A 24,924-nucleotide genomic window follows, 5' to 3' on the forward strand; every position below is an offset into this window, starting at 1 on the left:
AAACCCTTTGCAAGACAATTTGGGGGCCGGGGCTATGGCCCTGAAAATTTCACTTACAGCAATAACAATTTCTTGGATGTTCTTCACATAAAGTTTCACATAGTCTAGGATATAAACTTCCATCTTATCGTGTGGTATAGAGAACCAGTTGCCTGCAATTGCTGCCTCATTTTCATTGTTTCCACTCCATAAAATGATGCATGGGTGAGATTTTAATCTCTTCACCTGAAATAGAAATCACGGTTTCAAAATTAAAATTCAATTACTTCCCTTTAACAGGATACCTTGTAATGTTTATGCAAGTTGCAAAGACTTTAAACAATACTGGCTGGTTTCTGCACCTGCTGAAGTGATCTCAATGACAAGAAATATGAAAGATTCCAAAGGATACAGTACTATTGCAGCCAGGGGAATAAGGAACCAATGCTGAAAATAGACATGTCAGTAACTTTACTCCATGAGTAATCATACAGACTTCAGTGGGAATACTCACATGAATAAAGTTACTCATGAGTTTGTAGAACCAAGTCCTAAATTTGCACATCTTTGAAACTACTGGAAATTCACATTTTTGGTAGACTATAAAAGAACAAAATATTTAGTGTTTTCATCTTTACTTTTCCACAACGCATATAAGATAACACTTTTTTCAACCCACGAAAAAACAACTTTCCTGCCTGGCCAGAAAAATAAATTAAAAAAATTAATAATGAAATGATACATGGCCCAGGCCTGCAAAATATATAATCTTCTCTTCTCCTAAAACATGTACAAGTAGATGCGAGATGTGGAGTAGGAAGACAGGATGGGGGACCCCATGTTACCCCAAAGATGACCTCGACATTCCTCTGCCCACCATGTTCTGCCTTGCTTCTCTACAGGCCTCATTCCATTTTCTTGCTTGTATGTGTGTTTGTTACTTGAGTGCACAATAGACTGCAGTCTTTAAAGAAACTCATGTCAGACAATGAGTAACAGAAACTAAACAGAACTACACAGTTAGTCAATACAAGCATATGGAAATACGGGTCCTTGACACTATTGAACAACATACCTGATGAGTAACTTCTGCTCTTACTGATTCTAAGTAGTTCTGGTCAGTTGGGTAAAGGGCACATGCAAACATAAAATCCTGCCAAATCTATAGATCAAGAAAAAGGAAATACAAAACCTGTCAGCAAATATTTTTCTACACTTACACAATAAATGATTTTCAGCTCACATGCACTTTGGTTCAGATGGAATTATTTGTCTTAAACAGCAGACGAGGTAGAATTTTTTAACTTACTCACTGTACATGAATACCAGAGGTGTCACCAAAACAGCTACGCCCCAGATGAGCTCAACTTTCACGTGCACATACACCCCCAGAGTTAATTTCCTCAATTTGAGTGTTTTAAGCCATTTCTTCTTCATTATGAGCCAGATTCTTCCACCTTACTCATGGTTTGCAAGTAGCTCCATTGCTTTCAATAAGAATACATGGAAGCAATATACTACTCAATATGAGTAAAGGTGGAAGACTCTGTCCATTAGTGAACAGAGTTCTTATGGCTTTTACGGTGTGTTTTGCATACACTCATGAGTAGAGCAACAAGTCCCCATTGCCTATTAGCAGAAGAAAGTCATTACATTGATGTGTTTATTGAATTTTTTTATGATTTAAAGTACAGCTACTGTAACACTCCAGGCATGCTTCCCAATGCAACACATAACCTAAATTAACACTGAGAGAAAAAAAATGATATCCCTCATCCATCAGAGGGGGGGAAAACCCAGGCCCTCCCACAACTCAATGTATCTCTTCAGAGAAAGCCTGGGTAAATAGATATATCTTGCAAGAAACCTCTAAGGTCGATGACAAAAAGTTGAGAAAAGCCTTTAAGTCACGCAATCTATCTATATTCCCTCACAACCAGTGCAAGATTATTCCATACAATATATTTTATAATGTTCTGTTCAGTCCAGTTTCAACTGACTCAACTCACTACTTTTCCTTGACAATCTACTCCACAGATACCATAATCAGAAATACTTTCCTGATGTTCAAACTAAGTTTTTCTTTGCTTATTTTTAATACATTGAATTCTACCTTTATTGGGCTACCCGAGACAATTTCTCTCCCTCCTTGATGTTTACAGCCTGCAGCTATCTCCATGACAACTAAAAAAAATAAGAGACTCCCTAAAGTATTTTAACATCATTTTAATGATTATCAGCAAAAATGAAAATGAACCAATATCAATTACACACTGATTGAATTAATAACCTGTAATTTCATAGTCTCCTGTCCCAAATAAGCTATTTCATTAGTGTCTCAAAAAAAGGAGTTCTAAAAAAACTGAACATATTTCGGTCTGATGAGTACGATATTCATTTCTACCCATTTTCCTTTTAAAGTTTCCATGATTTTGAGATTCCTAATAGATCCTGTATTTTCATTTTCAGGGTGCTAAAGGAAAGACATGCTGAAGAATGTTGTCACAGAAACATCACTGCTGGAAAAGTCTTGCTCCATACATGGGAATCCAGGAGAGCTGGCTGTATTTTAAAGAATCCTTATTGAAGTTGCAGGAAAAAACCATTCCGATATGTAGAAAGAATAGCAAATATGGCAGGCGACTAGCCTGGCTTAACAGTGAAATCCTTGCTGATCTTAAACAAAAAAGCATCTTAAGCAAAAAAGAAGCTTACAAGAAGTGGAAGATTGGACAAATGACCAGGGAGGAGTATAAAAATATTGCTCAGGCATGCAGGAGTGAAATCAGGAAGGCCAAATCACACTTGGAGTTGCAGCTAGCAAGAGATGTTAAGAGTAACAAGAAGGGTTTCTTCAGGTATGTTAGCAACAAAAAGGTGGTCAAGGAAAGTGTGGGCCCCTTACTGAATGAGGGAGGCAACCTAGTGACAGAGGATGTGGAAAAAGCTAATGTACTCAATGCTTTTTTTGCCTCTGTCTTCACAAACAAGGTCAGCTCCCAGTCTGCTGCACTGGGCAGCACAGCATGGGGAGGAGGCAACCAGCCCTCTGTGGAGAAAGAAGTGGTTCGAGATTATTTAGAAAAACTGGACGAGCACAAGTCCATGGGGCTGGATGCGCTGCAGCTGAGGGTGCTAAAGGAGTTGGTGGATGTGATTGCAGAGCCATTGGCCATTATCTTTGAAAAATCATGGCAATCAGGGGAGGTCCCGGATGACTGGAAAAAGGCTAATGTAGTGCCCATCTTTAAAAAAGGGAAGGAGGAGGATCCGTGGAACTACAGGCCAGTCAGCCTCACCTCAGTCTCTGGAAAAATCATGGAGCAGGTCCTCCAGGAATCAATTCTGAAGCACTTAGAGGAGAGGAAAGTGATCAGTCAGCATGGATTCACCCAGGGCAAGTCATGCCTGACTAACCTAATTGCCTTCTATGAGGAGATAACTGGGTCTGTGGATGAGGGGAAAGCAGTAGATGTGTTATTCCTTGACTTTAGCAAAGCTTTTGATACGGTCTCCCACAGTATTCTTGCCAGCAAGTTAAATAAGTATGGGTTGGATGAATGGACTATCAGGTGGATAGAAAGCTGGCTAGATCGTCGGGCTCAACGGGTAGTGATCAATGGCTCCATGTCTAGTTGGCAGCCGGTTTCAAACGGAGTGCTCCAAGGGTCGGTCCTGGGGCTGGTTTTGTTCAATATCTTCATTCATGATCTGGAGGATGGCATGGACTGCACTCTCAGCAAGTTTTCAGATGACACTAAACTGGGAGGAGCGGTAGGTACGCTGGAAGGTAGGGATAGGATACAGAGGGACCTAGACAAATTAGAGGATTGGGCCAAAAGTAACCTGATGAGGTTCAACAAGGACAAGTGCAGAGTCCTGCACTTAGGACGGAAGAATTCCATTCACTGTTACAGGCTAGGGAACAAATGGCTAGGAAGCAGTTCTGCAGAAAAGGACCTAGGGGTTATAGTGGACGAGAAACTGGATATGAGTCAACAGTGTACCCTTGTTGCCAAGAAGGCTAACAGCATTTTGGGCTGTATAAAGTAGGGGCATTACCAGCAGATCGAGGGATGTGATCATTCCCCTCTATTCGACATTGGTGAGGCCTCATCTGGAGTACTGTGTCCAGTTTTGGGCCCCACACTACAAGAAGGATGTGGAAAAATTGGAGAGAGCCCAGTGGAGGGCAACAAAAATGATTAGGGGGCTGGAGCACATGACTTATGAGGAGAGGCTGAGGGAACTGGGATTGTTTAGTCTGCAGAAGAGAAGAATCAGGGGGGATTTGATAGCTTCTTTCAATTACCTGAAAGGGGGTTCCAAAGAGGATGGATCTAGACTGTTCTCAGTGGTACCAGATGACAGAACAAGGAGTAATGGTCTCAAGTTGCAGTGGGGGAGGTTTAGGTTGGATATTAGGAAAAACTTTTTCACTAGGAGGGTGGTGAAGCACTGGAATGGGTTACCTAGGGAGGTGGTAGAATCTCCTTCCTTAGAGGTTTTTAAGGTCAGGCTTGACAAAGCCCTGGCTGGGATGATTTAGTTGGGAATTGGTCCTGCTTTGAGCAGGGGGTTGGACTAGATGACCTCCTGAGATTCTATGATTCTATGGGGTCACATCTTTCCAGACAAGCAGGCAGAAAGCTGAGAGCCAGCTAAGCACTTCCTGCAGTGAGAGGATGCCCTTCCACGAATGATTCAGTGGGTCTTTCCTAAAAGATCTGAAACAATTTTTAAAAAATCCGTTAATAAAATGCAAAATCACAGAAGTTTTACAATGGAAAAAAGTGCAAAAATCAGTGCACAATCAGGCCTTATAAAAAATACAAACCTGTGCAGGCTCCATCGGAGATTGTGTAGAGACAAACACCCTTTTATAAAGGCATGTCTCAAAAGTATCTAACAGTATTTAGCATACTAGCTCCAGTGAATTGTTACTTCTTTTTTCTGAGATATTATCCCATTACATGACTTAACTTTGAATCATTTTCCAACTCTTTATAAGATAGCAAGAGAAGCAAGTTAAGTAGAATATTCAAAATCATTAATATTAAAAAATTTCTTGGTTGATTTTCATAGAAGCCTCTCTTTAAAATCGAAGTTCAATTTTTTTCCAGAATGGGGGCCAAATTTTAGGTACCTACATCAATATTTAGGTTACTAAATAAGCCCTGACCTTGCAGTGAGTTCTGCCTGGGCATGGAGCTAAATGGCCTATTTAGGTTAAAGTACCTACAAATCAAAGAGAACTGTAGGTGTTCAGAAGCACTGAAAATCCGGGCCCTTGTTTAGGTGACCAAAATAGATTTAAGTGCCCAGTTTTAGGCACCAAGTTCCAATAATTTGGTCTCAGTATAAGGAATATCTAAGAATTTTCTCTCTTGTATAGGCAAATCTCAGAGAGAATGTCTATGCATGGACATATAAACAAACAGAGGGAAGAAGACCCTTTCATATACAATGCTAATGTAACATTTCTCTTGCAAAAATCAGTGTGTTCCGTTTTCATGTGTGTTATGCTGAATGGTAGATGTAGGCACACTTCTCAAGATTCTAACAACAAGCACAACTCAAGCTTCACTCACATACTCAGTGTCATCAAAAACCACTGATATGTATTTACAGTCTTGTAAGTCAGAGCTATCTATCTAGTTCCACCACAGCGTTTGCAGCAGGAGTTCCCACTACAGTCACGTTTACACTCATTTACAGCTTTCCCCAAAATATTCCTTTGGGGCTGAAATTTTCCATGCTTGGTCTCAGGCCAAAGTTGAAAGTTTTTGGAAAGTTTGAATTAAATCTCTTCAGCTGTTTTGAGGTTAAGAGGACTTTATTTTTTAAACAGAAATAAAAATTTTTACAGAAGGGAAAGCGCAACTACCTTAATTGTTGATGGGATTATTCAAAAATAGCTGGAACTATAATCAGGGTAGTTAATTCTCACTGATTGTGCAGGCAGTACTCACACTGTTGAGAATTTATTCGTGTACTCCCACAGGTTTTGGCGGTGCTAATCTCACAGGAGTAAGTAATCAGAATGAGTAAAAGGTCCCACAATCTCCATGCAGAACAAAAAAAAGCCAAGGTAAGCCACATTTGAGTGGGGAAAAGGTGAACACTTTTAGTTATAAATATTTTAAATCATGTGTTTGTGTAGCCCACTGTTTCATGAATGTTACAAGTCATCCTTTGTGCCCAATCCACAGAGAATTCTATTGGATATAGCTTCTTTTAAGGCACTCATCACTATAGTATTTGAGCATCTTCCAGCAGTGCATTAATCAACATGACTAATGTCTGTCACATGCGGTTCTTTCTATCTCTCATCTTCTCTCTGGAGAAAGAATTGCGCGAGCAGTGCAGCGCTTTGTTTTGGTTAGGTGTTGTCGGGGGAGTTTTGTGACAGCTCTGAGCTTCACCACAGGCTCATGCTCATGCTCGAGCAGGTCATGCTTTCAGCTCTGGAGGTCTTAAATTCAATTCCTGCTAACAGGCAAGGTGACAGTTGTTACGCTTGCAACTGTGCTGTTGTTATACACCTTTTTGGTGCATAACAACAGCAGTTACATTCTGCCCATGGCCTAAGGCAGGATAACTTTTAGGAAGGTGCTGTACCTAGAAGCAGACACTTATTGCGCATGGCCTATGACCTTCCCCTCATTTTTTTCCTCTCCACTATTTTCTTTAAACAAACAAACATGAGAAACTAAAGAACAACATGCAAGGGATAGCTCCGTGGTTTGAGCATTGGCCTGCTAAACCCAGGGTTGTGAGTTCAATCCTTGAGGGGGCCACTTAAGAATCTGGGGCAAAATCAGTACTTGGTCCTGCTAGTGAAGGCAGGGGGCTGGACTCAATGGCCTTTCAAGGTCCCTTCCAGCTCTAGGAGATAGGTATATCTCCATATATTATAAGATACATTTAATGTTAAGGTCGAGACGTTAGAGAGCACCTGTGCACACATGCAAAAGGAAATTCAAATGTTAACAGGGTAAGTTTTTAACTTTTGGGTACCCAACTTGCAAGACCTTAAAGGACCCTGATTTTCAGAGCACTTGTCTTATGAAAATGAGGCCTCTATATTGTTTCAAGTTGGGTATCCAGAAATCACTAGGTTCCTTTTGAAAATTTAGCCCAGATTCCTGTACCAGTATTAACTCAGCTGCCTCATTCATACACCAGTATTTTCTATTTGTTATTTTCTTGTCAATTTGGAATACAGGAGCTGAGCTGTCCTGTTTATGTTTTACCATTATTCCTAGTTCATCGCAGATATCATAGAATTCATCTTGCTCATATACTCCTCCTCCCCATACACGAAGCGCATTCATGTTAGCATCAACTGTGGACTGCAAGATGAGCTTTAACCTGTTCAATACAAAGAGAATTAAATCAGGAAAGCTAACAGTTGTACGAAATTACACCCCCCCCCCCCCCAAACTCGATATCCAGGAGAAAACTACACATGCTTGTATCCTTTTTCTACATATGTCCAATTTATGTATATCATTAGCAGACAGGCCAAGACTAGTAACTTTGACAGAAACACCCTTCTGACACCCTAGAAATCTGTATAAATGTTCACTGCACTCCCAAAGCTACATTCTTGCAAATAAAAGGGCTCAATCCTGCTAACACTCACCAAACAGACCAGTGGGACTACTCGTGGTAGTAGGCACTACACTCAGTAACAAGCGTTTGCAGGATTGGATCTTAATGTTCTATCCCAGAAAGAGTCAAACACCCTTCAAAAAATGTTTTATTAAAAAAAAAATTTAAACAAACACTATATTTATCCAAGTAGCTACTTTGATTTGTTATAGTCTTTTCCCTTTAGATTTTACCCTGTTTTATATACATATTACCTTGAATTTTAATCATTTCCAACCATTTCTGAAACATATCTAGGAGTCTTTTTTCTCTCATACATTCTACAATGCATGTTGCGAAAAACAACAGATGCATTACAGCATCCTAAATGACATTTTAAAATCATATTGGATCAATTCTGCCAACCTCAGGTCATTCTGAGTAGACACCTTACCCTAGTCCCACTGCTAACAATCTGAGGGTAGCAGAATCAGGCTCTCTGAGGATTACCAATATCACCCAGGCTCCCTGAACTCATCCATCAACAACAACATCAGAACACTACCTTCGTGCAAGAGCCAAATCTCTTCCCCTTTATTGACCTGATCTTTACTCCCCTTGCTCACACTGAATAGCACTCTACACTGAAGATAGTTCCACTGTTGATGTCAATGGGACTGCTCATAGAGTGAGTGCTAGTCACCATGAATAAGGAGAGGCAGAATCTGTCCCTTTGTATTCAATATCTAAAGAATACTGATTATGACTTACATATCAGAGGAAACTCTGTCCTGGAAGGCATCTGCTGGAATCCAGTTGGATCCCTTAAAGAAGACAGGGAGTCCGTTGATCCTGAAGTAGAAACTCAGGCCTGGTGAACCAGGTATAGGCTCCTCAACCAGTTCCACTGTTCGAAAATAAGCCTGTGGAGAATTGAAATTTGTGCATTTTTAGAGCAATCAGAGACATGAAAAATATAAAAAAAAGCAATCTAAAAACCTAAACCTTCACCTTCAGGAATTGTTAGTTACATCTTTCATTTGTTAGTACACTATTGAGCCATTTCTAAAATAGGTAAAGTATAATAGTATAGGGCTTTCAAATGAAACCATTGTGCACTTTTTGCTAAACCATCTATGCACAATATCAACTTACTTTCATTTTAAGAGGAGCTTGAAATAGAAAATTGCCAGAAGTTTCTGGCTTATTAACAGAAAGAGAGCGTGTGCATATGTGTGCAGACTGCACATGCTGCAGCAGACTTGCATATGTCCTGTTTGAGCCCAGTGAGAGAAATCCAGAAGCTGCATTAGATTAAACATTAATTGTATTTTATCCACACCTTCTCTTCTTATGGAAGGAGATTGCAGAACCCCAGCTGTGGAATTCTTTGCCAGACAAGATGATACTAAGCCCAAGCCTGACCACTCAGATCAAAATATGAGACCCATCTCTTTACTAAAGCCAGTTCCCCCAGTAATGACATCTTTCCCATGGCAACTATCCAAAGGAGAGGGGAGCGCCTTTGGACAGCTTAGTTATATTTGAATAGGTGCAGTTCAGCACTAAGATACCATGGTGACCAGCTCAGACATACAACAGCTAGATTAGATAAAGCTACAAGCAAGGCTGTTCCTGACTGCGGTCATGTAGAGTTACTCATCAAGCAGAGGCCTGCACATCCATTAGAGCTGCCCTTTCATCCTGACATCTGGTAGATCTGTGCTTGTGGATAGAGCATTCCGAACTATGCAAGCTTTTTTAATCCTTTTCCTGTATGTGGAAGAACAGGACTGGAGAGTGCTGGACTGTTTGGGGGACTGTTTATTTGGGCTAAGTATATGCACTGTGCTGAAGAATATTTCGTTTGCACTGACAACTGTACAGTAAAGACTTCTGGGGCAATATGGAAGTGAGCAGTTATATAGTTATGTTGCCAGAAGCTGGGAATGAGCGACAGGGGATGGATCACGTGATGATGACCTGTTCTGTTCATTCCCTCTGGGGCACCTGGCATTGGCCACTGTCGGAAGACACGATCCTGGGCTAGATGGACCTTTGGTCCGACCCAGAATGGCCGTTCTTATATTCTTAGCTATGTGACTGAATGAAGAGGTCAGAGGTGTCTCCCTACCCACAGTAGGAGCAGATGGGAGACAGCTGCCATTTTAGGTTCCTGTTCAGCTGCAGAATGTTACTGAATGAGACTCTCTCTCTTTCAGGAATACTTCATTCTTGTTATTTCTTTGTTGTTTTCCTTACTCTGATACACGTCATGTAGATTAAAAAGAATATATCCAGTTTGCTCTTTGTGCATGTAACCCAAGTATCAGTACATGTGTTTCTTCCTATTGCTCAGTATAGGAGACAGAGAATTGTGAAATTAATTCAAATGAAGTGAGGGAAAAGTAACTGAGGAACTGCAGCCAACAAAATCAAAACAGTGAGTCTATGTCAGAACTTGGAGATTTCCTAGCTCTTGGGCCTAACCTTAAATTACTAAACTGCACCTCCCTCAAGATTAAATTATTATTTGCCGTAACATTTTCAAGATATCAGGCTCGAGAATTGAATTGAACATACGTCTGGGGTGAGTATGTATACTAGGAATGTAGCAGTAGGGGTCAACTTAATACAAATAAATACAATTGATACATTTACCAACTGGCATAAACATTTTAATTCCACAAATCAAGCATAGGCTGGAATTCAAAAGGCCATGGACAATGCCCATAGTTTATTTTGTGAAATATTTTAATCTTATCAATCATACAAATACTGAGGGGGGAAAAACAACAGTATTTCATATGGCAAGAAAAGAAACAACACACACTTTGCGCTACTTGGTTCCTATTTGGCGCTCGAGTCAAGTTGTGCAATGATTAGTTTTAGCAGGCAATGTGTATGACAAACCAAACTTGTGATCACAGATCATCTGTCACAGATTGATCCCTCCTATGTCAAAGTAACGACCAAAACGTACACAAGGAAAAATAGAAGCAGAAGCCTGACCCAAATATTACAGTATGGGGCAGAAACCTGAATGACTGTTTCATATGCATACAAATAGTAAGCTCTTTGGGGCAGGGACAGTTTTTGTTCTGTGTTTGTACAGCACCTAGCATACTCCTGGTCCATGACTGGGGTTCCTGCGCGCTACAGCAATACAAATAATAGAGAATAGTAATTATAATACTGTACAGAAGCAGCCACGGATTAAGGCTAAATGGTGCTCAGATCCAGTATGATCAAAGAGTCCCCAATCATACAAAGGTCACGTCACACCAAACCAACGTGTTCCTGGCACTCTTGGCTCCCTACTGCCACTGCTCCTAACACACTCTGGTGGCAGGCTCCCACCTCATGTATCCTTGAATCCAAACTTTAGGAGTCCATGGGGTCCCTACAAGACCAGGGGCCAGAGCCACAGTTTCTGCCTTAAGCCACCTCTGTATAGAAGGCCAAGTTCACCACTGGTTGAATTACACGTCAGCCCCATATCTGCATGTTTTTGGGGGAAGGTCATCTATCTCTGTGATCCATGAACCCCTCAATGCCAACTGGCCAAGAAGGTTAAAGAATAACCTGATATGTATATTTTGGTTCACCTAAGAATGTCCTGTGAGATCTTAAGCCAGGATCACACTGGTCATTAATATCATTGTGAAATGTATGAACAGATACTATGTAAAGAGTTAGGTATGTGGCCTGAAAATGTGTTGTAACGTCTGTATCAAGGCAGAGTTGACAAACAGGTTTTCTGTCAGACAAGAGATGTTTTTTCACCTGTCTCTCTGTTGGTATTTAAATTAAGCATTGTAAGTCAACACAATGGCTGCACATCTACATACCAAATCAACAGAGGGATGTGAAATCAACAGGGATGAAGCAGAGACACGGGGAAAAAACAAGCAACTAGAGCAGACAGGGGAGGGTTACTGTCCATGAGGACAGACAATTAACTTGGATAGAAGTAGAAAGCAAGGAGACACCCCTTTATCCTGCACCTAGGAAGTAAACAGGCAGTGCCTTGGTTGAAACACTGCAGAAGACATTTTGGAGTAATATAAACTTATTTAGAATGGAGATTACCCGGTTAAAGTTTAGTCTGTTGTAATTTTGTTTCATAGGTGACCCTTTTGTTTCCATTATCCTTACTCACTCTCTCTCAAATCTTGAATCTTTAATAATAAATGTATGATTGTCACCACTATGCATATATCTCAGTGCTGTGGTATTAAACAAGGTGCTGATCCTGAGTTGAATCATACAAGCTAGTATGTATATTGTTCCCTTGGGGACAGCAGACCTGGTATTTCTGTGAGTGCTCAATGGAAAAGGGCCTGGATTCTACAGGAGAACACTTCAAAGGAGCTCAAGGACTAGAAAACACCTGTTAACTTTCAAGGTAAAGGAAGGGCTGGCATTGCCCAGAAGAGATTGTTTGGGTGGCTAAGACAGGTGGTGTCAAGGAGCTGACACCCAGTTAAGCACAAGCAAGTCCGCTTCTCAATGGAGGCAAGGGGGTAACAAGATGATTCACAGTCTGGCCCCTTGAGAACTATCACAGTCTCTCTCTCTCTGGCTCTCCTTTTATGAGGAACTTAGCCTTAGGACTGACGCATTCTACCTATTCCTGGAATTTGTTGTTTCCCACATCTATGCTTCTTGAATATAAAATGATAAACAGAAGTTTCTCTCACACAACTCTGCAGCTTGCATTACCATCAAAATCAATCAGTAACCAGATTATGGGACAAGCTAAAGAATTCCAAGTCTTTGTCAAGCAAATCCGATCAACTGGAGGAGCCAAAAAAGTCAGGATATGTTGATGTTTTTTTGTGTGGAATAGATTTGGATTTGGGCGTTTAGAGGTGGGAAAAAGATACAGCGGGAGAGGAAGAGGTCCAGAGCTGAAAAATCAGGAGAGAGAGCTAGAGCTAGGATACCTAAATAAATGAACACAAGATACTAAAATACTGTGATGATGCTTGTGGTGTAAATGCCAAGATGGGTTAGACAGAGTCAGACAGGAAAGATGTGTTGGAATGATGCTAAAAATCTAGTGGGGGGGAAATACAGGTGGTTAAAAAAACCCAAGTATTAAAAACAGCAGCAGGATGGAGATAAAAAGCTCCAATAATGAGGCAGAAATGAGTGCCAGGAGGAAAAGAGAAAGATCTCAGAAAATAAACAAATAGGAGGGAGGGCAAGAGGTTTCAATAACACTAAAGAGAGAATTAAAATGGCAAGAAGTTGTTTGATGGAGCCATGGAAGGGGAGAAAGAGGCTATGGATAACCAACAGAGCTGGACAAAGGCACTCCCGCATTCCAGAAAACACTTACTCTTTATGCTGGCTTTTGCTAGGATTTTATTCTGCAATCTTCCAACCCAAATAATTTAAATTATAGAAAAGGAAAAATAAGACTCTGAGTCTGGTTCTTGGCCATGTTCTGAGTTGTTTATGCCATACTTACAGCCTAAAGAGGCTGGAAAGCAGACAGATCCCATCATCCAGGAATTCCTCTGCCTCAGAGGGGTTCTCTCCTCAGAGCAGGATTGGTGTGATGATCCTATGCTGCCCTCAGTGTAGGGGCAGGACAGAGGCAGGAGAGGTGTATCAAAGGAGGGAGAAGGAGGCTGTAGAAAGTCACCGAACAGCCTTGGAGACTGCACTAACTTACTCTGGGAATTGCACCAGCCCTAACACTGGGCAGCTGCAAAGGTGGTGTAACGCTACTCAGAATGGGTGTATGTCTCTCTCCCTGCCCAAGTTAGGTGGATGTGCAATAGGTACAGAAAAGTCATTTTTAAATTCTCTCTCTTTATATAACTTAATTTCACTTACAAGGGCAGCAATGGAATGAAACTAGAAACTTCACAACGATTTTTAGAAATATATCTGTCCCTGTTGGAATCTCCAGAACCACTCCCAGTTCCTGAGTCTCTGGATGAATGTTACCACTATTCTACTCCTTCTCAGCAGAAATTCCAGCCTGCTGGCATAAGAGCAAATCCTCCTGGGATGTGCTAGAATGGGAAGAGATTATATGGAGCCTTTCCTCCTTGTGCAGCTGCAGGGCAGGATTTTACAGAGTGACAGGGAGGAAGACCAGCTGCCATGTGAGCCAGTACAATATGGTCCTATGTGGGGGTGGCCTGCTGGCTAGGGGCCATAGCTTATAGACCATACCTCAGCAGGTATTCTGAGGTGCATTTTGCTTCTTAAAAAGGAGCAACAATGTCCTGTGTACTGCTGTGAATCCCAGTGACCATTCTGCCACACATCAACGTGGGGGCTCCTGGAGCACCTGCCCAATAGGAATCACTTTGCTTCCCCAATACCATGTGGCTTGCTCACAAGATTATATAGATGTTATTTCCTACACCATGGTTTTCTAAACCTAAAATCACTTTCCAAAACTCTATGCTGAGTTTATCTTGTTGCACATAAAAAAAAACCAAACTTGTATTTTGAACTATACTAAAAATATTGATCATGAATTATCTTCATCACTCTGAACACAAACTTTGGGCCCAATCCTGTTAACACTTAGCAGGACTGGTCATGATGGAAGGTAACTACAATGAGAAGTGACTTCAACAGGGCTTCTCACAGTAGTAAGTACTACAATGAACAGCATTTGCAGGAGCATAGCTTCTGGACTAATTTTCAGTGGTGCAAAACACATACATATCATCTAGCAAATGTACAGATTTATTTAGTAGTTTCCTTAAGCTCATAGCATGTAGGACTCAGTCTAATTTTATCTAAATTTTTGAATAGGTTGAAGATTTGTGAGTGGTTCTTTAATGTCCCAAATCTTCTGAACATCCTAATAAGTAATGAAAAAGCTTTCTTCTATAAACAGGTACTTTACAGAATCTATTACATTGGGTAAAATAAAGTACCTAATTGCTACTTAGGCGTTCTAATTTGTGATACTGCTTTCCTCTGAAAGCTGGGACGCATACAGTTGTGTGTTTTCAACATGTCCGGTATGCTCTAGTAATTGAAGTTACTTCAAATTTGTGCCTCACAGCACATCCCAAAAGTTTTATACACTGAAATTCCAAATACACTTCTCTTTTTAAAAACAAATTAAATATAATTATACACAAGTTTTTTTCAATGTGTGTTACCAAACCATCAATGGTAAATTTCATGTTCATTACATAATATAATTTATCACACCTGAAGATGACAAGCAAAATCCCACAATGCTTAAACAAAGAGCTTTTAGTTTGTTTGGTTGGTTTTTTCCCCCTCAGTTTGAGAATTTTAAAAACAAACAAAACACCTTTTCTTTTTTAAATTTCAAATTAGTTTGCAAGTTGTCCCTAGTCAGACTGGAAGTGCAGGTTTTGGCACAAGTGAAAGCTGACAGCGTGTTAGTTACCTTATATCTAGGGCTCCAGAAAATCCTGTTTCTAAATAATAGTCTTGTGTAAAAATTACAATCCAGCAGAACATTTTCTAATACTGCTTGAGAGCTACTGGGTTATTCAGTGACGCTTCCTGACATTAACTTCCTACATACCATATTACTTGAGAGGATTTATGTACCTTCGAAAATTTCTCAATCTTGTATCCTGCCCCCATGTTGAAAGTTGTTGTCATGTCATATCCAGTTTGGTTTCCATGGCCACTAGGCCACCAAGTCTGCACTGTAGCACTCTTAAGGAGGGAGGAAACAAAAACAAAAAACAATTAGAAGCTAAGGACAGAACAGCTTGTGTGAAGTTAGGCATGTCTCTCACAATAACAACTGTGCATCCAGTAGGAGATTTTCAAACACATAAATGGCAGTTGGGCCCCAGCTGGAAGGGGATAAAATGGGATCCAGCCAGGGCCACCCCTCCCCACAGCACCAGAACTGTACAGGGGAGACCCACCCCGTTACAGGGGCACTAGAATCCCAGAAGTTCCTCCCCTTCCTCCCTCCCGCCCCCCCACCAACACATGGCCTTGGGGGAAAAGTGCAGAGGAGCCAGTCGAAGACTCCAGCTGGTCAAAGCAGAAGCAGTCAGAGCAGTGACTACTGGAGAGTCAAAGAATTTTGTAGTTTGGACTGGACTTTCTCTGCTCTGTGCTGATCGGCTGTTTGCTTCAACCCGCACCTTCTTCCTCCCTCAGTCTCACACCATACCTGCTTGTGTGTTCTACCCCGTCCCTCACCCTGTATCTGTCTCATCTATTTCAACTGTAAGCTCTTCAGTGCAGAGACTGTCTCCTACTCTGTGTTTGTACAGCACCTAGCACAATGGGGGCCCCATTCTTGGATGGCCCTCAGGCACTATTGTAATAAACATTATTAATAAATAAAACAACAATATAACAATAAATAATAATGATAATACCCACTGAATGGAAAGGGGAGATAGGCACCTAATTGCCGTTTGTACCTTTGAAAACCTTCCCTCTCATCTATCGTGTGTGAAACTAAATATTTACCTGTAGCCACCTCTTCAAGTACAATCCGGGTCAAATGTTGGTTGCACTCACTGGTTCAGTTAAATTGAGCTTTTAAATAAAAGAAAAGGATCCATCCCCTTCTCAGGCTTCAGGCCTTTGACTTTTTCCTCCATATTATTAGTTTTTATTGATTTAATTTCTGGAAACAAAAAAAAGGAACTTCCTCCCTGTGATTTAGTATCATCTTGTTTTCCCAAAAGAGATGGAGCAAGGTTAACAGCATCCATTTCATATGTTGTTGGCATGAAGATATAACTATACTATAGCTGCCCAGTTCTATAACTTACTATGAGCTGCATTCACCAGTTAAGTACACAAATTGGGGAAAGAAAGCAGTAATATGTGCACCAAACAAAGGAAGGATCAACAAAGAATATGTTAATGCAAGAGGTGCCAGGATCTTTTTGCATAAAACCAGGCCAAAGAACACTTCAGTAATATGATTTGCTGTAGCCATACCCAGACATAATCAGCTATAGCCACTTATTTCAGCTTCCATGATCTGGAATTATCTTAAGCAATAGTGTCTGAGTACTAATCTGGAAATTCAAGGGATAAAAACTGAAGCATAAAAATCAGATCATGCCTCATCAAATATGGAGTGGCTTTAGAAAGCTAAACACAAATGGAGCTTTCTTATTGGTTGGTAATGATGTCATACCCATACCCCTCTATAAGCAAGCAATTTCAGAACAGCAAGAAAACACCGTGCAGTGAATTTCAGGGTGATTATTGTACATCTCAGGTTGTTACAATCCACTTGAGCAGTCTCGGACCTAGATCATCATCTGAAGTGAGCTCTCATTGACCAGAAATTCATTTCTTGCCAGGTCTTGCTGTTTGTCACATCATGCAAATCTGTTGCACAGAGTATGGGCTCAGTCTGGCTCATAGATATGTAACAGCACACTGCTGTGTCTCTTGTAAAATCAGCTGCTGTGAATTCATGCAGCAAAAGCCCTTTATGTACGAAGAACAACAACACATTGTTGTCTCTGCTCTGAGGGCACCATTTCCTCACAAATTACTCTCGGGCTCATGGTTGTATTTTATTAACCAATTTCTTCCCCGGGGCAGAGGAGGGGGGAATACACCAAAGCACAAAATCATGTTCAGTTTCATATCACACTGTATGTATTATTGCAGACTAAAAAGGCTCACTAAAGGCTAATATTTGTTTTTAAACAAAACCCTCTAGAGCCTTGATATTTGTCCTTTTTCATGTAGCCATCTGCCAGTGGTCAATAATAGTCCCTTTTAAAATAATGAAGACATCTGAATCAACCTTGGCCACACACACCACTCTCCACTCCCAGATTCACCTTAATAGGTGTTTCTTCTCCACACACACAGCACATAGGAGTCCTAGGGAATATAAACCAAATACCTTTCAACAGGGGGGGAAAAATCTACACATTTAAATTACATAGCAAAATTAAATTAACAAAGCCAGAAAAATGTATGAAGGGTATGGCAGATCCCCATAGCCTGAGAGGTTATTAATTGGGTTTGTCAGGAGCCCAAGATTCTTGTTCTCAACAGCGTCCACACCCACAAATCCAATTAGACTCAGTGGTGGTCAAATGGGAGGAGGCTCCCCTCAGCTTGTTTGCCCCACTCCAAAGTCAGCATCACCAGCTCCTGCTCTGGTCAGCTACTGCCAGACCCTGATTCAGGTCCGCTGCTGTCAAGTTCAGTTCTGTAGAGGCACCTCCACTAGGTCCAGATCTCAAGGCAGGAAAGAACCACTACTCCATTTTACTCATTCTGGGCTCATTGCCCAATACAAGCCCATTACTTCTCAGCACAGGCTGACCCTTTTCTCCAGAGTCTCTCTAATAATTTCATAACTACATTTACAGGACAAATTTAATAGAATTCCTAAAAACATAAGCACAAAACACTATGGAACTACATGGAAGTGAAATTAGAATTTATGTAAATTAACCTTGCCAGTAGCTAGCCTTTCACCCACTGCGAGGTGGGGGATGGGAGAAGGGTTGGATAGAGAGAGCTTCTGTTCATTCTAACTCTAGGGCGTATACCTATTCATCTATTTTCAGTTGTGTTTCTCCTCTCCTAAGGAGTGCTTCATTTCTCTGACACTCCACATGTCTTCAAGGATCCCTCAACTCAAGGGACTAAATTCAGAACTAGTGAAAGAGGTGCAACTTCACTAATTTTGCACCCTCCTCCCGGCTAGCCAAATTCTATACATGACTCATTTGCCCTTAGGTATACAAAGGTATCATTACTGTTTGTATGAGGAATGCTTTTCCCTCCTCCTGTAAGGGCCAAACATATTGCATCCTGACAACAACAGTACCTATCTGCCCAGAAAACAATGGTCTGGGACAGGAAATAGTGCTATCATATAGGATCACAGAACTGCCATACTGGAGTAGACCTGAGATCCATGTAGTCCAGTATCCTGTCTGACAGTGGTCAGTACCAGATGCTTCACAGGAAGGTGAAAGAAACCCACAGTAGGTAGATGTGGGATAATCTGCACAATATGTACCAACAGCAAGAAGGGTTTTGAGGATTAACACCAGCACAACGATTTCCCGGCCAACAAAAGCAAGAGATGATGTGACCTCTCTCTGTCTCTCACTTATTAGGAGTGAAATGCCAGGTATCCCATCCACGCTGCTCTTTGGTGTCCTAATGGAGGAGTCAGTTGTGAGAAGGTAAGAGAGCTGTTCCCCTGCCCTAAAAGGCGTCAGGCACAGTCAACACAGCAGAGATGAGGAAAGTGAATGGGAAAATTAAAACTGTGCTGGAAACATCTTGCATTTTCTTTCAAGCAACCAGAAGGAAACGTTTTGTTACTTGGACTGTTCAGGATTCACCCCCTCACCTTATTGATGTTTACGAGCAGCACAATTCTGCCTTCTCCAGGAGGAAGTTCTGTAGTATAGGTTTGCTGTGTTTGCAACTTAGGAATGTTCACTGTCACAAGACCAACAACTGGCTTTGAGCTGACTACATCAAAAACAGACTCTATTTCAAGACTCCACTGCTGAGCACTCTTCACTAAGCAAAGAAAACAAATTGTATTTATTTATATTTCTATACATACTAATTCACATGTCCCTAGTCTTATTAAAGATACAATTACACACACACACACACACACAATTTTGTTTTGCTTTTGAACAGGACCTACGCTTCACTGTTTAGTGCATTTGATACCTATGTTTACGTTTGCTCATTCAGACAAGGACTATGCACAGTGTAATGGAAATTTGTAACTCATTTTTTCCCCCATTCCTAAACAACATACAACCTTTGAAAGTTCCGTACAACACAGAGCATGAAGCTCTCATTCTTTATCATTAAGAAGGAACTTTTCCCACTCAACTTCCACAGTCTTTATGTTTGCTTTGGCAGTATTCATATGAGCATAGGTCTCTTCGGGAAAGGTGGCAATCACAAGGCAACACAATCACTTTTGTCTATTGAACAAAAACAGTATTGATAATAAATGAGCCAAATTCATCCACCATTAATGTTGCCAACTTTCTAATTATTGAAAACCGGACACTACAGCAGGAGTGTCGGAAGCTCCCACCGCCCCCTGCTCCGCCTTTTCACCCCCAAGGCCATGCCCCTACTCTGCCTCTTCCCTCAAGGCCAATGATCTCCCTTTCCTTCTTGCTTGATCCTCTCCACCTCCCTCCCGCCCTCAGCTGTGCTCCCTCTGCTCTGGGGCTGCAGCCCCTGATGTAAAGTTTGCTTGCCCATGAGACATAGGTAGGTGGTGGCCCTGACTGAGCAGGGGCTGGTGCAGGTTGATGACCCAGCATCCGACCCTCGCCCGCAGCACCCAGACTTTTGGTGTCTGGTACATATGATTGGACACTGTACAGGTCCCGCTTCAACCGGACTTTCTGGTAGACAACCAGATACCTGGCAACCCTACCCCCCATGTCACTAGATAAAATGAACTGAGTTATGCTGGGGATGAATTGGACCCACTGTGTCTAAACCTGATGGGTCCGTATGTTTGTTTCTCTTTTGTCACTGAAGCGTGTTAGAGGAAACATGCTAATGACTACTTGTCTGCTATCTCTCTGCACTTATGCCAAAGTGTTCTCTTGCTTAAAGAATGATTCATTAACAAGGTAATCTGGTGAAAGGGGTACCTCCAACTAATGTTTGCTGAAACTTTCTATTAATGTGTTAACTTTGTAATTAAACTATGTATACCCAAAGGCTGGCTAACCCTTTACTTTGCATAAACCAGCTGAATATGCTTCTTGGGGGTGGGGTTCTCAAGTTTAACCCATGAACATCTATGCAGCTCTTTGGACTCCTGTTAAGGACATGCGTACGTGTGTGTGTACGTGTGTATTCCCCCACTTCCTCACAGGGGTCATCCCTCTTGGAGTGGGTGTGGGTCAGCAGAGTCTAGTGATGGCAAATGGAGGTACCTGGTAGTGTTCCTGTAGTAGTCTCAGCTGTGGCCCTGTATTTCTTATCCTTCTTCTTGTAAGAAAGATATTGGCAAAACACAACTGAATACTGTGCATGCACAAAGGCAAACAAAACAGGGGAGACTTCGTATTTTTTTTATTATTATTACAAGAAAATTTTCACTGGTCTAATCATTTTTCCTGCTTGTGTTTTTTCCACTGGTCATTCTGCCTGTACAATAATATAACAATGCAAGAACCACTGAAAAAACAGGACTATAAAACCCTTTTGTTTAATCTCCATTGTTAACTGCCAATTTCCTCTCTGTGTGTATCATAGATCTACTTCCTTCTGATAGTTAAGTTGTAGTATCTCCATTTTGATTTGGGATAAAAGAGAAAGCAGTTTCTCTCCAAACAAAATTCATCCCTGGTGTAACTTCACTGGCTTAAGAGAATTCACTGGGATGAATTTGGCCCAAAGCTGACATCACGCCTGCACAGAGGGCATGATTTTCAGAAGTGCTGAGCACCCAAAATTCACATTGAAGTCAATGAGAGCCGTGGGTGGGGAAAATCAAGGTTAGAGACACTACATAAAGGTCAAAACCATCAACTTTCAGATGCATTTTTCCCACTCCCTTTCCCTGGCATGAGAGGCCAAGTCATTCCTGAACTCCTGGCACTAGATGGAAAAAAAGGGGAACAAGGGCTCCTTTAGGGATCCAGTGGTCAGGAGGCTATGACTAAACAATCTGGCAAGCAACACAAGTGCCTGCGCTGTTTCAACACAGCACAAGTTGCCGATTCATTGTTTATTCTTTCAAATTTCAGTCTCTTAATTTTAATGAGCTCGGTCTCCAGGTTGGACTCCAAAAGCTTTATCTGCCGAATGAGAGGGCCCTGCTGCCTTATCCAACAAGCCATCCCTTGGCTGCCAGCAGATGGAGTTGTGAGGATGTGGGAGGAACCAGGCAGCACTTACATATCTGAACTTCCCAGAAGCTGTACTGAGTCTATGCTGAGGCTTTCCATTGAAATTTCAACTACGTTAATTCTGGCTGAGAGCTGGAGCTATTTTTGGAAGCTATAAAAGCATCCAGGGAAGTGACGTCTTCCCCTTCCATTTAGACACAACATCTTTCTTCGTAAAGCATGAAATTCAGCCCAGTGAAGAGGGACGCACACTACCCACCCGCCCTACGTTAAGTGTGTCTTGCGTGGAGCGGAGGGTAGTGTGGGTGGTCTCTACAGGCATGCATTACACTTGCAGACAGTTGAAACAGAAAATAAACTAATTTTGTTCAGCTTCCACAATCTTCAATACAAATGAAAGAAAAACAAATGGCAGAGCCAGGCAAGGAAACCGGTTAGGTGGCAAACATGCAATGGGAAGTCCTCTCAAATTGCAGCTTGAGAAAAACAATCCTTGCACATCATAGTTGCTTTTCTGTTCCAGTCTCTTCCATGAGCCCTGAAATTTCAGCACTGTTGAAACTGTGCTGACACTGCACTTGTCAACTCAAGACAGAACTACTGCTCAAACAGCAGCACTATCTGTTTGGGTTTTTTTAAATGAAAGTGTAAGAGTCAGGGGAGAGAAGAGAGCAATTTATATGGGAAGTTTAAGTGAACAGACAAGCTGATGCAAAAGTAATGCTCTAAAGCAACAGAACAGGACAGAGATAAATCACTATTATAAACCTAACACACATTTTTTGATGCACTGCTGGTCTCTTTATGCAATACAGAGTTTGCATTCTGGACTTTTAATAATTTTACCATTATTATTTATACTTCAGTAATGAGATCTGGACTCCATTGTACTCAGCACTGTCCATACAAACAACAAAAAACAGTTCTTATGTTCCTATTCCAATTTACTAAGTAACTGAACTTAGAATAAGACAGCTGTATTTCTCAAGTGAAACAAGAATAAAGGGCAATATCATCATGACTTACCATAGCTGGGGGTTGAAGTGAAGTAGATCAGGTGACAAAGGTTATAGGCTTCAATTCTAACATCTTTCCAAATTCCTTGAGTGGGAAAAGAGGGACCCCAGTCCCAACTGAACGAAGATTGTTCCTGGAATACAGAAAGATGTATCACAAGTATGTATTTTTCACATAGGGACTATTATTGTTCCAGACAATAAACAGACTCTTTATAAAAATTATCTACTGTATCTAAATAAAATATTCCTATAAACCAAATAAAAGGTTCTCCAATTTCCAATTACTCAGGAAGAACATACAGTATCTTTTCAGAGTAGCAGCCGTGTTAGTCTGTATCCGCAAAAAGAACAGGAGTACTTGTGGCACCTTAGAGACTAACAAATTTATTAGAGCATAAGCTTTCGTGGGCTACTGCCCACTTCTTCGGATGCATATAGAGTGGAGTATCTTTTCCTTACTCTTTGGCTAAAATCTGCTGAGAGTCAAAACCATACAAAATCAGTGGGAGAGCAAAAGCACACCTATCTCCTCCCTTAAACAAACAAACAAACAAACAAAAAAACACCAAAAAATTCAATAGCAGCAAACCAGCAGTTACTATCAAAACAGTTCTGACTTATCCACAGTCTTAAAGTCAACCCTTAATTTTAAATGTAAGAGACAAGGAAAGGAATAGCACATTGATGGATAAAGGTGTTTACAATAATTTAAAGGGATACTATCAACCAAATATCACAGGAGCATGTAAATGTTATGTCTACTATTGTTACCAGTAACACAGACTAGTGTAACTGAAAGAGATTAGAAATTCAGTGTGTTTGTTTGGTGCATTTTGTGTATAACAGGTTCACTCTTTCTCCCTTTTGTTTGCACGGTTCTTTCATACAGCAACAGGAAGACAAAAAAACAACAACAAAAAACATGTTTAAAAAATAGGAAAATGTCATTGTGACTACACAAATTGGCAGAATTAAATACTCATGGCCAAGCATAGCACCTGAAACTACCTTCAATTTATTTTTAAAAATGGACTCGATTTTTAGTCAACAGCATCCCTTTAAGACATCTATTGAGCTGACCTCCAAGCTCCACAACGTCCTCCCCCTCGTGCAAATACAATAGATCTTGTTAAAGTCTTGTACAGTGACCTACCGCTCTAAATTTAGAGACCAATAATTTACAGCTGAAGCATACTAATTTTGGCAAGCAACAGTGTGTTAGTCAAGCCTATTCCCTGCATCACAGGAGTCAGCTTGCGTGTCTATCAAGTTGCAAAAGCTTCTTCTAGGAAGAAAGCAATGAACCAATTTCAAATTTAACAGCAGGGACAACCAGTTCTTAGAAAACAGTCCTGACTGGGAATAGTCTTTTTCTTTTTAAAAACTGTATCACTGATAAACCGTCAAGGTTCATTAATATAATCCCTTATATTTTCACCAGCTATTGTAAAAAGCCACCAGAGCAATATGCTCATCTCGAAGTATTAAAAGGTACATTTTCAGTGTGGGCTTGGGGTGATTAGGCCGCAAGACTCCCATGAAGATTAAGATGAGTTTAACATTCTTAATACTGAACCTCATACACATATACATAGTGTTCCATTACTTTACAATGGTAAGACTCAAACGAACTTTAAAAATGTTGTGTTTATTTACTTTCAAATGTGGCAGCTCTGCTGTTATACCCATATGTTTGAAATGAAAGCCGTTTTAGGAAACATTCCAAGCAATCTGCAAGTACAGTAATGCAATTCCTTTGAGGATAAAATCACTAAAGGTACTTTCCACAAGTCTTACGAGTTTAAATATATAGCCCAGCAAAGTATAAAAATAATTCCTAGCAATTTCACCTCTATAAATAGGACTACAGCTGTTCAAGCTCCTTCCCCTCCGGACTGATTTCTAACAAACATAGTGGAAACAACATATGGACTCTGCAGGATTAAACAACTCTCCAAGTTTTAATTAACCTTCATAATAAAAGTGAACCCCCCATACTTCTCCCCACTTAGGTATCAAATTAAACCAAAGCAAGGATAATCAGGATGGGCTCAGAGATTAATGCTTAGTTCTGCTATAGTTCTAATTGCAATCCGTAGGGATTGTAATGGTTGTGAAGGCAAATGTCTTCCTCGGCCCCAAGAAGAGAAGGGAATGGAGTGCTTTGGAGAACAAGGCACCAAGCCCTCTGTTGACAGGTTCCAGAGGAATTACATTCAGTCATAGGTCAAAAGGATTCTGGGCATGGTGTTTGAGGTAATTGAAAATGGAGGATCTGTAGTTCTCTGTTGAGAATACAGGGGTCACTTAGCAGGGAAGGCATTTAAACTGTGACAGACCAACAAAAGAAAGGCAATTCTGAAACTCGTTATTTTCCCAATTGTGCCTTGTTACTGCAAGGCTCTTTCAGAACAACGCGAGATCCTACACAGAAGATATTCTGCCACAGGTAGTTATAACAGCGTGAACTAAAGACTTACAGTTTCCCATCTTTGGTA

General features: G+C 40.9%; 1 protein-coding gene across 3 annotated transcripts in view; it reads right to left on the reverse strand.

The window, feature by feature from the left end:
• Positions 1 to 24,924, reverse strand: part of MANBA (mannosidase beta) — a 66,436-nt gene that overhangs the window by 24,093 nt on the left and 17,419 nt on the right. For all 3 annotated transcript variants that reach the window (XR_010601736.1, XM_065597658.1, XM_005287859.5), the window contains exons 5-11: positions 22,434 to 22,557; positions 18,914 to 19,089; positions 15,145 to 15,255; positions 8,347 to 8,498; positions 7,236 to 7,353; positions 1,055 to 1,141; positions 58 to 225 (exon numbers count right to left, since the gene is read on the reverse strand). Coding sequence is in view for 2 of the 3 variants with exons in the window: in XM_065597658.1 (XP_065453730.1) it covers positions 58 to 225; positions 1,055 to 1,141; positions 7,236 to 7,353; positions 8,347 to 8,498; positions 15,145 to 15,255; positions 18,914 to 19,089; positions 22,434 to 22,557 (936 nt within the window). In the remaining variant the exon portion in view is untranslated. The remainder of the gene's footprint in view (positions 1 to 57; positions 226 to 1,054; positions 1,142 to 7,235; positions 7,354 to 8,346; positions 8,499 to 15,144; positions 15,256 to 18,913; positions 19,090 to 22,433; positions 22,558 to 24,924) is intronic.

The sequence above is a fragment of the Chrysemys picta genome, chromosome 5 (genome assembly GCF_011386835.1).
Source record: "Chrysemys picta bellii isolate R12L10 chromosome 5, ASM1138683v2, whole genome shotgun sequence".
In the NCBI taxonomy this organism is placed as follows: domain Eukaryota; kingdom Metazoa; phylum Chordata; order Testudines; family Emydidae; genus Chrysemys; species Chrysemys picta.